At 33.9% G+C, this 13,383-nt stretch overlaps 1 protein-coding gene across 2 annotated transcripts; it reads right to left on the bottom strand.

Annotated features, from left to right (window-relative positions):
• Positions 1-897: 897 nt before the first annotated feature.
• LOC147408408 (uncharacterized) lies at positions 898-6,446 on the bottom strand. Of its 2 annotated transcripts, XM_086437406.1 has the most exons (5): positions 6,124-6,446; positions 2,838-2,955; positions 2,524-2,755; positions 2,092-2,244; positions 898-1,244 (listed from the first exon to the last, which is right to left on the bottom strand). In XM_086437406.1, the coding sequence occupies exons 1-5, from the start codon at positions 6,273-6,275 to the stop codon at positions 1,216-1,218; spliced, it is 684 nt and encodes a 227-aa protein (XP_086293532.1). In that variant the 5' UTR covers positions 6,276-6,446; the 3' UTR covers positions 898-1,215. The 2 variants fall into 2 exon arrangements, with proteins under 2 accessions (XP_086293532.1, XP_086293533.1); XM_086437407.1 differs by lacking the exon at positions 2,092-2,244 and having other exon boundaries at positions 6,124-6,439.
• Between the last annotated feature and the right edge of the window lie 6,937 nt (positions 6,447-13,383).

Below are 13,383 nucleotides of genomic sequence, written 5' to 3'. Positions count from 1 at the left end.
AGCATCCCTTGGGCGTTTTGGCTCTTTACATTCATCTATTCATGCATTTCTACAAGGCTTCGATCAACCGACAATAACAATAATCAACAACGACCCGCAAAGGTGAATACCACAGCCACAAGTGGTGTGACAACAGCCACAACCACATCAACGGAATCTCCTGGTGGTCACGTTCGTTTTGGAGCCATCACTGTAATGGGCGAAGAAGAAACCCTAGATGACACCACGGGTTCAATCGCCGAGAACCAATCATCAGTCACAACAACAGGAGAGGGTGAAGGGGAAAGGGAAGTGGAATTGCACGTGGAGACTATGTCGTCGTCCAGTGTTTCAAACAATGAACAGAATTCTTTCTCACAAGGGTCCTATGAATCTGAAGTTCCATTGGCGTTTTCGATGTCATCTTGAAGAATGTTATAATGAAATGTCCAATTTGGATGCCAATGCAGAGACGTATTGATCCTCCAACTGCACAATCAAATCAATCTTCCATAGTGCGGAAGCAAAGCAATGGCCGCCGAAAAGGGGAGGAAGGGTAGACTTGCAGTGAGAAATGCTATAGCTTCTTCCATGTAAATGTATTCCTGCTTTTCTTCTTTGCATAATATGAATGAGAAAATAGCAAAGTCATGGATTGATGTTCTCAACAAAATCATAATCTCGTTCTTTTCTTTTTGTGGGGTTAAATGCATAAGTCCATCTTCGACCTTTATGAGGGTGTTTTTGGCTGTAAGAATGGTCATGTTCCAATAGGATTCCTCATTCTTCATTCCGCTGTGAGCCAAAAAGGTGGACTCCATGGCTTTCTACCCTTAAAGCCAAACAATTGTACCTCTGTAGCAACTAGAAGATGATAAAGATAAAGGTGGATAAAACTAAGGTACAGTGACCAAAACATGCACATCAACAAAACTCTTTATAATGATGAGGTCCAACAAGTCTTGAACCAAACTTATTACACGAAAAAGAAGTATAAAAAAAATTACAAGTTGCATATTAGAGGAACAACACTATACAACGAGTTCATAAGGACAGCCACTGTAATACCCATTGATCAATCGCTACTGCTGCCCATATGGGATATAAGTGCACGACCCGAACACAGACACTAACCATACAATAAAAGGGGGGAAATAGAAAAGAGAAGGAAAAAAAAAAAAAAAAAACTTCACTCCCCATTTTACCCTCTTCTCTATCCTCTCCTCGAGATGCTCATCAAGCCTTTATACGGATCACAAATGAGCCTGTTAAAACAATTAAAAACAGAGAAGAGAACATATATGGTAGCATGTTAGTAATACATTGTTCAATAGCTCTACAGTATATGCCGGTTGAGAAACAACAGAAAACATATATTGCCACCATAATACAAAGTGGTGTCAACTATTTTCTGATAGTTCAAAACACATTGTAAAATTTCGGCTAGAGTGGTGCAGGAAATCTGTAGGTTCTTTATAGGTCTAAACTTGAATTACAGGCAATTCGAAATTTTAATTAAAGATAACAGGATATAAACCTAAATCCTGTGTAAAAAAAAAATCAATGTAAAAGAAAAAATTACTCTGAAGAGTCAGTTTAGCGTGTAGAATAAAACTTACAAATTGTTTTTAGGAGAAAAAAAAAAGGACAACAGGAAACCAGTTGGGAAAACAAAGAACCTACCCAGAGAATAATTAGAAACCAAAAAACATATGGAAGAACAATATAGTACCATAGTCCATGGCTGGTATCCAGCATCTTCAGCACAGGGTGACATGGTAGAGCAATTATATGATACAGTAAGAAGTTTATGTACAATAGACATGATGCATATGCATATAGCCTGGCAGTCCCATTGACTGGACCCAACTAGTACATCTACGACAATGCAAAAAAGAGAGGAAAAAAAAATATGGGCAACAGCTGAAAAAAGTCCATCTAGAACATAATACATACTATGTGGCCGTAGATTGGATGGCAAAGACTGCCCCACAACTACAAGTGCATCTCATGTACCTTAGGTACCTGACTATATTAACGTGTACAATTTTCTTTGGTGCAAATTATTCTGATTATATTACCAAAGTAGCATCATATTTAGAATCGTACCACCTTCAAGAAATACTTGAATCAAGACAGAAGAAGCAATGGAAGAAGTTGTCCTTCCTGCTTTTGATGACATGTCACAGAAATTGCAGAGGGTTTTGGACCAACCATTTGATGGATCACACCAACAAGGTCTTCCAGGTTGAAATTTTACCAGACCTGATGATTGTAAACGATCTAAGAGACTCAGAGAATTCTTAACACCCTAAAACAAGGGAAATATATAGAGTAATCAGGATACCATGACCGGACTCATTTTTGGCCAAGATCATCTCTAGAAGTGAAACACATTGAATGGTGGGTCCCTAATCCACTCCTGAATGTATTCTACATAAGGATAGCTACTTCATGTTCTCTCATGGTAAAACAAGTATTCTTAAATTTCTACTCAAACCAATGAAATGGTAAACACTTACGACACTTGAGGCAGTAACTCACATGCAGGAAGACTGGACATATCTGCAGAAACTGCACAAGGGATTCCCAAATTTGAAAGTGCACCCCTTATGATCCCACAAGGGAAGTAAAGATGCATACTAGCCGATTGTCCTGCCTTGTTCTCTGCCGCACTCACAGAAGCGTCCTGAGATAAATCCATGTTTGCTGAAGTTGGATCAATGGACAAGCGTGTAAGCCAACGGAACCGATTATCTTGTAGCACAAAAGTACCCTACAAAACAAAATCAACATGGATTTGTCAGATCTCCAAGGAAGGAATTCTGTTCCTTTATAACTATGCTGCTTGTACCTACCCTATGGTTGGTTTTCAGGTTGTCAATCTGCTTCTTGAAGAGCTCAGACCAGAAATCCTTGCATATGAACTTGATAGCCTCTAGATGATCACTGAAACGAGGACGCTCCATGGTATACCTGGAAAGAATAGAGTGTGATTCGTATAAAACAATTAATAAATTTATAACTAAATCATCAAAGAAGTCTCAAAGATCTTCAATATGCGGGAGGACAATAAAAACAAAGAACTAAAATATTCTCTGGGAAACATGTCTAATATTTTTGCTCCCACTGATCTCAATGCATCAGACCGTACTAGTAAGAGGTGATCAAAACTAATGATCCCCTACTAGATGGACAAGACCACAATCAAACTAGGTTTTGATGCTGCTTTAGGGACTTCATAAGATGAAGGTTACAAAGCTCGAAGCATGTTTACCGCAACACAGCCAAAAGAGTCCAAAAAGGAAAAGGGGAGATTGAGGAAGATGACTACAGACACAGCAATAGTTACAATGATGACAAAGATGATCACGTGGCTTATGCAACCCCATTAATGCCAAGAAAGGGGCTTCAAACCTTTCCCTTGACTCACCTAGACAAACCTTAATTTATTTATTTCTTTTCTTTTTCTTTTTTGTGATAAGGCACATACTACTTTCATACAAATGAAAGTCCTATTCAACAAAAGCTTAATTTATTATATGGCATCTCAATATTTATGGATGAATGGATGAATTGCTCATATTCAAGAGGAGATCCCTTGTTGATATATATGATTTGCCACTAACAATTCGTTGGTTGAAGGATCAAAGAGGAAGTAAATGCAAAACTATAATGGATGGAGATCTTGGAATCCAAGGGTACTTAAATAAGTCGCTGATGTTGGTGGAATGGCCTCAATTGGGGGCGAACTTTCGCTTGTCAAAGAGGTTGTTGTGGAGTCCCACCCCTTTCGCGATCTCTTGGGACATTTGGAAGGAAAGGAATGCAAGAATTTTTTAAGAAAAGTCGAGATCTAGTCGAGACATTTTCTTGGAGATCATGGGTTTATTGTTCTTTTGGTGCAAGATCTTCAAAGAGTTTCAAGGGATCTTTTTTGAAGACTTTCTTGTTCGTTGGGAAGTTGTTTGTAACCTTTCAGTCTCTTAGTATCCTTTTCTCTTTCTTTCTTTCTTTTTTTCTTTTCTAGTTGTTGTTTTCTCCTTGGTTGGTCATCTCGACCTTCCCCTTGTATTGTTTTACTTCCTCTTAATTATCAAAAAAAAAAAAAAAAAACAAGGACCCACAGGTAGGTAGTTTTGATACCATATTAAATAAAAAAGTTACAAATGAATGAAAGAATAGTATAGTAAATAAAATTCTGGCGAAATCCAACAAATGAAAGCATTCATTAAAGAGAGAAACAAGACAAGTTACAATCCAATTCTTTTTTTTAATGGTTTTTTGAATCAGCCAGCTGAATGAAAAAAAATAGGTTTCATGTAACCAACCCCTAGCTCTTGATGAAAAACCAACATTTGGGATAAACGGCATTAGAACATGCTGATGACACAAAGCTCATTACACATGATGAGCATAGTCACCAAGTCGAGGTTTGGGAATAAATCAGCAAGGGAAAAAGTTGAAAAAAACAAAAAAATTCGGGAAAAAATTAGGAAAAATCGAAATAGTGTTAAGACAATATATTTTTTTCTACTAAGTGATGTTATCATTTATATCATCTAACCTATTTTAAACTTAAGAATAAATGGTCTTTGAAAAAACCTTTTTAAAATAGCTTGTTCAGCAAAAAAAAAAAAAAAAATTTACATTTTTTTTTGTTTAAATCACGACTTTTTCAAAAAGTTGTGATTTAATCGCCAGTATTTAAAATTGCGATTTAAACACGATTTTTTGAAAAAATCGGCGAATTTGGTGACTATGACGAAGAGGCATTTGAGGAAACTAGCTTCCATAAAAATGAATGACTTTGAGAAGGCACCGCTTTACTTCTACCACCAAACTCTGATAAAAATCCAAATAAAGAATGAGCTCTTGTGTAGTCTCTCAATGAGAAAGGCCAACATGTCAATCTCACAATCATTAAGGCTCCTTCGATCCCTAGTTGACAAGACACACTAAAACGCTCTCTAAAACAATATTATAATCACAAATCATTCTTGTCAAAACCAACGATTGAGTGAATACCATTGTTAAAAGTATCAAAAGTCTTATAGATTCATTTCCGTACTTCCTTCTCCCCAAGAAGAAAAGGAAAGCACATTTCCATTCCACCAATTGATTATTTCAATACTTACTATCAATCACTCTCCCCCACATCTAATCTCTTTCCACTTAGAACCTCCACTTTTCGAGAAAATCTACCAAGATAACATTTGGGTTTTCTCCATGCCTCGCAATAAAATTTATGGGCAACTTTTCCAATGTTTGGGTTTCACTCGTTGAATGGAACAACGAAAAGATATAGATTGTAAGGCTAGATAAAGTACTCATGATGAAAGTTTAATTGCCTCCTTTGGATTGGCAGATCTTCTTCCATGAGAAAGTCTCCTTATGAATCTCTCAACAACCATATTTGTGGTTTTTTCTAGCTTATTCATACAAAGAGGGGTAACAAGGTGTTAAATAAAATTCTTACATTACTTTTGGATTCATTTATAAATCAATTAGAATTGCTTGTTCTTGACCTAGAAGGTCCTGTTGTTTGAAAAAAGGCCATTAATTCCTCCTCTCTTCTCATTTTTATTTTGTTTGTTTTTAGATAATTGGACCAAGTATCATTCATAATTGTTGTAGAGCATCCAATAATAAAAAATAAATAAAATAAAAAATAAAAGATAAAGATGATAGGGGATAGGAGAAAATGGCTGATTAGAGATAGCTGGACCGACAAATCGATACCAAGATAAAAAGAATATTTATAGAACAATTCTCTAACCAAGTAATCAAAATCCTAATTCTAATTTAAATTTGAATTCATTTCAAATCAAAAACCCTAATTCTAGTCCCTAAATTGAACAAGTAGCTTGCCTAATATTACCACACTCCCTTAGTAGTTTAGCTACCTAACAGTAACTAACATTAAGTGCGAAAGACTTATGATGATTTTGACTGAGATTAGCGACAAGATGTCAACGTAAAGAATCAATTGATGATATATAGACCCAAATTTATTTTAAGGTCTTAGGTTTCAGAAATGCTCTCGCAAGGCAACAAAGCATCGAAATTACAACAGAATCGTAGAAATTTTGAAAGAAAATCGATGGATTATATATAAGATCATCAAAAGAGAGAATATATTACCTCTCAGAGAGCTGAAGACCGACCTGGTATCCAATGGCTTCGATTCTTCGTGCAGCGAGTTCTGGCTTTGTGGCGTAGAATCTGTTACAGTAGGTTGATACCATCTCTGTGATCACACTCTCTACACAGCTCTCTGAAACCTCTCTCCCCATCGCAACCAACTAGGCTTCCTCTCTCTCTCTCTGCAAATTTAGATCGAAATAAGAGAAATTACAGAGTGAGTTTTCGGGCAACAAGGACGAAGCTGTAACGAATTAACGATTCGATGACCTAAAAATTTCCCCCCTTCTTTCTGGGCCTCCCGATCCATGAAAGCTGAAAGCTTAGCCTACCCATGAGTGAACCTGCTGATTTATTGACATCGTATGTATATGGGCCAGGCCGGTCAAGAATCATCGGTCTCTTTAACAAATATAGGATCTGAGCCTGACATGAAGCCCACTTGAATTCGTGTTTTGGGCCGGGCCTCAGATTTGATCTTTTAAGTTTTTGACTGAGACAAAAGACTTCTTTTTGTAAAATGATTGTGGAGGTCAAATCTGCAAGCCTCAGGATGAATCACAAAAATCGCCTTCATAATGACTGTTCTAGAGGTTGAGTTCATTGAACAGGAAGGCTTTGGGCCGGGCTTGGGTTTCAAAACCTAGGTCCGTACATTCAAGCTTGAAGGGCGTGTAACCATCTAAGTAATTACAACAATTTTAAAGCTCGGACAAGATAGTCATATGGTACCAAATGTCATTGATTCAGTTTTTTTTTTTTTGTGACTTGTGAATAGGTCACCTTGTTGACTCATCTTAAAATCGAGTTACCTCATGGGAGATTCAAATAAAATGTTTGTAATTTAAATAAAATGTGATGTTGTTATTGTAGTGTATGATAATTGTATCTGTAATAGAAGAGACGGTTATTATTTAAATATAAAAATATATTTAACAAATCCATTTGAACGGATTTAAATATAAATATATAATTATTATCTTATCTTTTTAGGGTAAGTTGGACCAAAACCCACCACCTTTACGTCACATTTCAATAAGTCAACCAATTGGGCTATGTTTCCAAGTCCAGGACAATAATAGTACTTTGGATGACCAACAAACATAAATTCAGTTTGATATAATTAACAACTTTAATAGAACTTGGAATTCAATGGTCAGAAATCGTCTATTCGACTTATTTTGGAGAATTATTTTATTTTATTTTATTCTTACGGAGCTAGTAGAAATCCAGGATCCACAATTACATGATCCCACATGTATAATGGCATCCCTAATTGACAAAACTACGCTTTTTCACTTACAAACCACCAATGCTTGCTTGAGTGGGGCAATAAGAGTCTGTGAGCAAACAATCACTCCATTTTGGATTTCAAAGTCCACACAGGCTAAAGCCAACAATTACGGGTTAGTGGCTCAAAGAGCTCCATGTGGCACTGGATTTATTTGTTTATTTTTATTTTAAATGACAAAGTTATTCAGAGCCGTAGCCCGATTAACACCAACGAGGTAATTGACCGCTTAAAACACCATATCTCACCCAAATCCCACACGTACCATGTAAGTCGAGATAAAATCATCTTTGATAAACCCCTGAGGTTTAGTGAGATGTCGAAGACCATGCCCCGGGAAGCAGAGGTGTAGGAGTCATCCTCATAGAATTATCCCAAGAATTACCTTGTTTGTGTGGGGGAAAGGGAGAAACAAATAATTATTTCGATATTTAGGAGTTCGGTGTCCATTTTAAAAGTTGGATGATCGAGTTGATTTTTTATTTTTTATTTTTAAATCTTGTATACCCCATGAAATCTAAAGAGATGTAGTCTAGGATTTGTCAATATGACAATCCATGCTGGCCTAACGACACTTAGTAACTTTTAATATTTTTAAGAGAGATTTACCGGACAGACCTATCGTTGGGCTATGTCTTTTATTCTTATTTGGTAACTTTGGACTAATTGGTGAGTAAATCATCCTCACAAAAGATTAGCCCAGTATGAAACTTCTACTCCATCAAAAGTGGTTTAGAATTGTGGACCGTCCATTTTTTATCGAAAATTTGTAAACCACTTTTAATGGACTTAGAAGTTTCAGATTGGGTTGATTTTTGTGATAATGATCTACTCACCATAGAGATCATCCTCACAAAAAATATTCCAATCTGAAACTTCTAACTCATGTTGGATAAAAGTTTTGCCTCCGTTTTACCGTTTCATCCCCTTTACTTTGTTTGTTGAACGTGCCCCATCTATATATATATATATATATATATATATATATATATATATATATATATATATATATATATATATATATATATATATATATATATATAGTCTAGTTTTTGTGTTGCCCTTGATAAAGATAGAGTTGTCGCATAATTGGAGAGATACATAGATAGAGGGAAATTGTAACTCGAATTCTCAATTAGTTGGTTTAGTGAAACTGCCACTTTCGCCCATGAATGTAAGTCAATTCTAACCAAATCATGTATATCTTGTGCCTTGTGTGATTGTTCTTTGTGTTTATTTTAATTCTTATTGATTTTATACTTTGATTCGTGATTTTACTATAACACCTATCTATTGCATTTATAATACAAAAACTCTCTTACTTTATTAATTTTATTAATTAACAAACCTTGAGTGGGATCCACATAAATTTAAATGATTAAGTACCTATAATACTCTCAGTTATTAATCACATACCATTATATCAGGGGTATTAAAGATTTTTTAAATGTGGGTCACACTTTAAGGTTTGTTAAGAAAGAAAAACACTTTCCTTGCCAAATCAGTATGGAAAGTTTGCTGCATCAATTGTTAGCATTCAAAAACACAATTTGTTGCCACAAGGTTCTAGAAGACGAATTTTCAAAACAAAAAAAAGTTAATTTTTACTCTTGGAATTTAATTTTAAATTTGAGAGTTCGGTAGTTGTCCACTTTCAACATCATGGATCAAACTCAAAAAAGATTTTTTTTTTTTTTTTTAATTGTTTTCTTTTGAATTTGAATTTTTCAATGAAATCTAAAAAATTAAGGTCTAGGATTTGATAATCTATGTGAGCCCAATGACCCATAATAAGAGTATATTTTTTTATAGAAAGAAAGGTTTGTTGAGTAACAAACTTGTTAGAGTAAGCAAACTTTTGTAATAGAACGCAATAGATAGATCTACCTAATAAAGCCCATGTAAGCCAAAGTTTTTGTCTTATATGAGTTAAAAGTTTCGGAACGAGCTTACTTTTGATGAGGAGTTCATCCTCACCCAAAAAATCAGTCCATTTTGAAACTTCTAACCCTATCAAAAGTGGTTTACAAAAAAAAAAATGAACAATCCATGAGTCTTCAACTTGTTTTGATGGGGTTGGAAGTTTCAGAGTGGACTGATTCAAAAACTTAACCCATTCTAAATTTTTTAACCCATATAAGAAAAAATCATTATTATATGATTTGAGTGCCCTTTCAATGAATTAAGGTGCCTTTAACATGGGTTGCTTGGTAAATCTCTCTATTTTTATTGTGAGTCGTGTTGGAGTGACCTCAAGTTAGAATCTCATATCGCACTTCTTGACGTAAAAGTGAATAGAAATCATAGATGCTTTTTCACTCATATCTCGATGAAAAGCATATATAGTTCCCATACACTTTCACATCAAGAAGTTAGATATGAGATTTCAACCTAAGGTCAGGATTACTCTTTTCTTATAACTATTGAAATTATGTATTTCTTTTAGTCATGTTGGAGTGACCTCACTTTAGCAGAATCTCATATCACACTTCTTGACATGAAAGTGGATATGAACGATAGATACTTTTTCACTTGTATCTCGATGAAAATCATCTATGACTCCCATACACATTCACATTAAGAGTGCAATATGAGGTTCCAAACCTCGAGGTCACTTCAGCATTATTCTTTTTTTTTTTTCTTTCCCTTAAGAGTTATCTTTCATTTAGTCACCTAACCCTTTACGATAATGTGCAAAAGCAATATCATGTGAGATAAAGGGTAGATCAATTCTGTGGCTAAGAGAAGTACGACTAGCTTCATGTGGGACCCAGTGAGATAAAGGAGAGATCAATTCTGTGGCTAAGAGAAGTACGACCAGCTTAAAGTACGACCCACCAAAGGGAAAAGCCGTTATTAATTGTAAAAAGTTCGATGTAGTCCAGATGTAGTTTTAATAGTTGAAAAGTTCAAACAAGTGATGGCGTAGGCGTGTTAGTTGGTGGATGTCTCCCCGTTTGGGTCCCATATCTGATTTAATTTTTTACAAAAACGAGTTTTATAAGAAACGCTTATCTACAAACAAACACATCGTAGAGATAAATATTTGTTGTTTCCTCGACACAAGAACTAAGGCTGCAACTTGGGAGGGCAGAACCCAAACCTGCTGGGTTGAACTCAACTTTGAGTTATGTCTTGACATAGTTAGCTTGGGTTCGATCTTAAATTCGGGCATCAAAAGAAATGCTCGACTCAAATCGAGTTAGGCGTTGGCATAAGTATCGGTCAATCCGATTTGTTCGAACTTGAACTTAATATAATTATAATTTAAAAATATTTTTTGTCTTGATTTCTTTTACACTCATAATTCATGTTTCAATATGTATATTTTTATTTATTTATGTGTTAAAATTAATGTGATTATTTTCATTAGATAAATAATCAATCTTTGTTATTTATTATTTGTTTTTAAGTGTAATTCTATATTGTCATACAATGATTATATTACAACTGAAAATTTTTATTTTATTTTTAAAAATTTATTTATTCATAAAAGTAATTATTTTAGTCAAACTTATTGTTTTTTTTCTCTCTTTAAATTTGCTTATAATTTTATGTACATAAACTTTTGAAACACCTTTTTAGAAAAAATAATTATAAATTTTAAGTTCTTTTGCACGTCACTTATCTTTATATAAATCATTACCATAACTAAATTATCAACTATTAATAAGGACTGTATTAACCCGACCAATTTGACTTGGGTAGAGTTCAAGTTGTGCATTTCATACCTAAGGTCGGGTTGGGCAAGGGTGCATTTTGGTGTTTGTCAAGTTTAGGTTGGGCACAGGTTGATTCCCAATCTGCCTGAGTTGCAATCCTAATACGAATTAGATGTTTCCCTCATCAAAGTACCAAACTAACCATCATCCATCCATAGTCCATACTCTATACTCCATGCCATACATCCTTAGACCCATAAAAAGGGTAATTAAGTAAAAGCCCATTAAAATTTGAGATATTGGATTTACCCCTGCAATTTACAAGATTAGGATTACTCCTTTGATGAAAGTCAAGGACCCCTTTTTTTTTATGAATTAATTATGAAAATTTGATTTTATTCAAATTTTGATTTAACAATTTAAGTTTTAAAGGGTGTTTTTTTATATATAAAAAAAAATCAAGATTTCACCATTTATTCATTTTTTTCAAATTAAAAAGAAGATAATTGCAATTTGCTGGGAAAACCTAATATCGCTAATTTCTCTAGGGTGTTTTACTAAATTACACTAAAAAAAACTAGTTTAATTAATTATTAAAAAAAAAATAGGAATACATCGCAACAAAATTGGAGATATCAGGTTTATCCCTGCAAATTTTAAATTATATTTACCTCTTAACCAAATGTAAATGTCCCATTTTATTGATGGATCAACGGTGAGATTTTGAATTTATTCAAATTTAAATTTCGTAGTTGACGTTGTTGAAGGGTATTTTAACTAAAAAGGGAAGTTAAGTTTCGATCAAAGGAGGCAAACCTAATCTTGCATTTTACAAGGGGTTAACCTACTATAATAAATATTGCAAGGAGTTGTTACAGAAATTCCTTTATCAAAAGTAAATGCCACATTTTGTTGATAGATCACCAATGAGATTTTGAATTTATTCAAATTTAGATTTAATAATTCGAGTTTTTGAAAGATATTCTGAATAAAAAGGGACTTTGACTTTCGGTCAAGGGATGCGATTCTAATCTTGCATTTTACAGGGGGTTAAACTAATATAACTAATTTAGCAAGGGGCTGTTACTAAAATCCCTTTAGTTATTTACAATGTTAGAATTGAATATTTAAAAATGATCCAACCACTAACAACCATATCACCAGCCAAGTTGAATGTTTGTGGATCCAAACTTAAGGTAGTGGGTACATTAAATTTTCAAATATATGCAGGCATCAATCATTATTTCAAATAGTACAATAAATTAAGAAACTTAAAGAGTTAGGCATGTGTGTCTAACCTAGTTAATTATTGGGTCCACATGGATTGTCAGCTTAACAAAAATAACTTTTGAACCCTATAGAGTTAGATCAGATTTTAAAAAACGAGAAATGCTAAATTGATGTTGTTTTTTTGCCAATGTCCTGTGATGTGTTGATTCTCAGCCCAACAAATGTTTGACATGTGGCGCAATGACATTAGCAATAGAGTGAGCTTCTCTCTCTTACCCGTTGTCACATTTTTTTATATTTAATTTTCAAATCTTAAAAGGGTCTTTGGGCCCACATTGATTATCGCATTGACAATCCAACAACACAGTCTTTTAGATTTCTTGAAAATATTTATATTAAAAAAAAATTAATATTGTTTTTTGAGCTTGATCCAAGGTGTTGAAAATGAACGGTCACTGAACACCCAAATTTAAAAATAAAATTCAACGGTGAAAAATAATAAATATTTTTTAAGTTCATATAATTTTGTCCTCTACAACACCATTGCATTGGATCATGTTTTTGAATGTCATAAGGTGATCAAATCAGAAAGTTTACTTTTTTTTTTTCACTATGAACAGGAGAGGAAAAGAGCGTCAGGGGCATTGGCAAAAAATAACATGCATTTAGCATCACTCTTTAAAAAAATAAAAAATAAAAAACTTGTTTGTACTTGATTCCGGGGAAATCAAATAATGAAAAGTAATTCTATTTTTATCTTTTATTTATTTATTTATTTTTATAAAGGGTAAATCAAAATAGAAATTGACATCATTTCACACATTGGTGTGGATAGAACCATAGATGCTTCTCACTCGTATCTCGAAGAAAAGCATCTGTTGTTGTGTACACATCCATGTCAGTAATGTGTGAAATGATGTCATTTTCAAAGTTAATTTAGTATTTTCTTATATTTAATTATAAAAAAGATTCTTCTATGAGACATTTTAAATAGATAATTTTAACTTTACATAAATTAAATACGAATTTTTATAACTCATATGCAGGGGAAAATGCCATCCAGAGCCATTACATGTT

The sequence above is a fragment of the Akebia trifoliata genome, chromosome 3 (assembly GCF_017979445.1).
Source record: "Akebia trifoliata isolate Shusen 1 chromosome 3, ASM1797944v1, whole genome shotgun sequence".
In the NCBI taxonomy this organism is placed as follows: Eukaryota; Viridiplantae; Streptophyta; class Magnoliopsida; order Ranunculales; family Lardizabalaceae; genus Akebia; species Akebia trifoliata.
The sequence above is the reverse complement of the archived record's forward strand: the minus strand, read 5'-3'. Positions and strand labels throughout refer to the sequence as shown.

Bases quoted from the DNA above. Each gene is read 5' to 3' on its own strand.
- LOC147408408 (XM_086437406.1), bottom strand. From the start codon at position 6,275: ATGGGGAGAGAGGTTTCAGAGAGCTGTGTAGAGAGTGTGATCACAGAG. The intron at 2,245-2,523 runs GTGAGTTACTGC...TACAATCATCAG, and splicing joins TATGTCCAGTCTTCCTGCAT to GTCTGGTAAAATTTCAACCT. The intron at 1,245-2,091 runs GTGGTACGATTC...TTGTTTTAACAG, and splicing joins GATTCAAGTATTTCTTGAAG to GCTCATTTGTGATCCGTATA.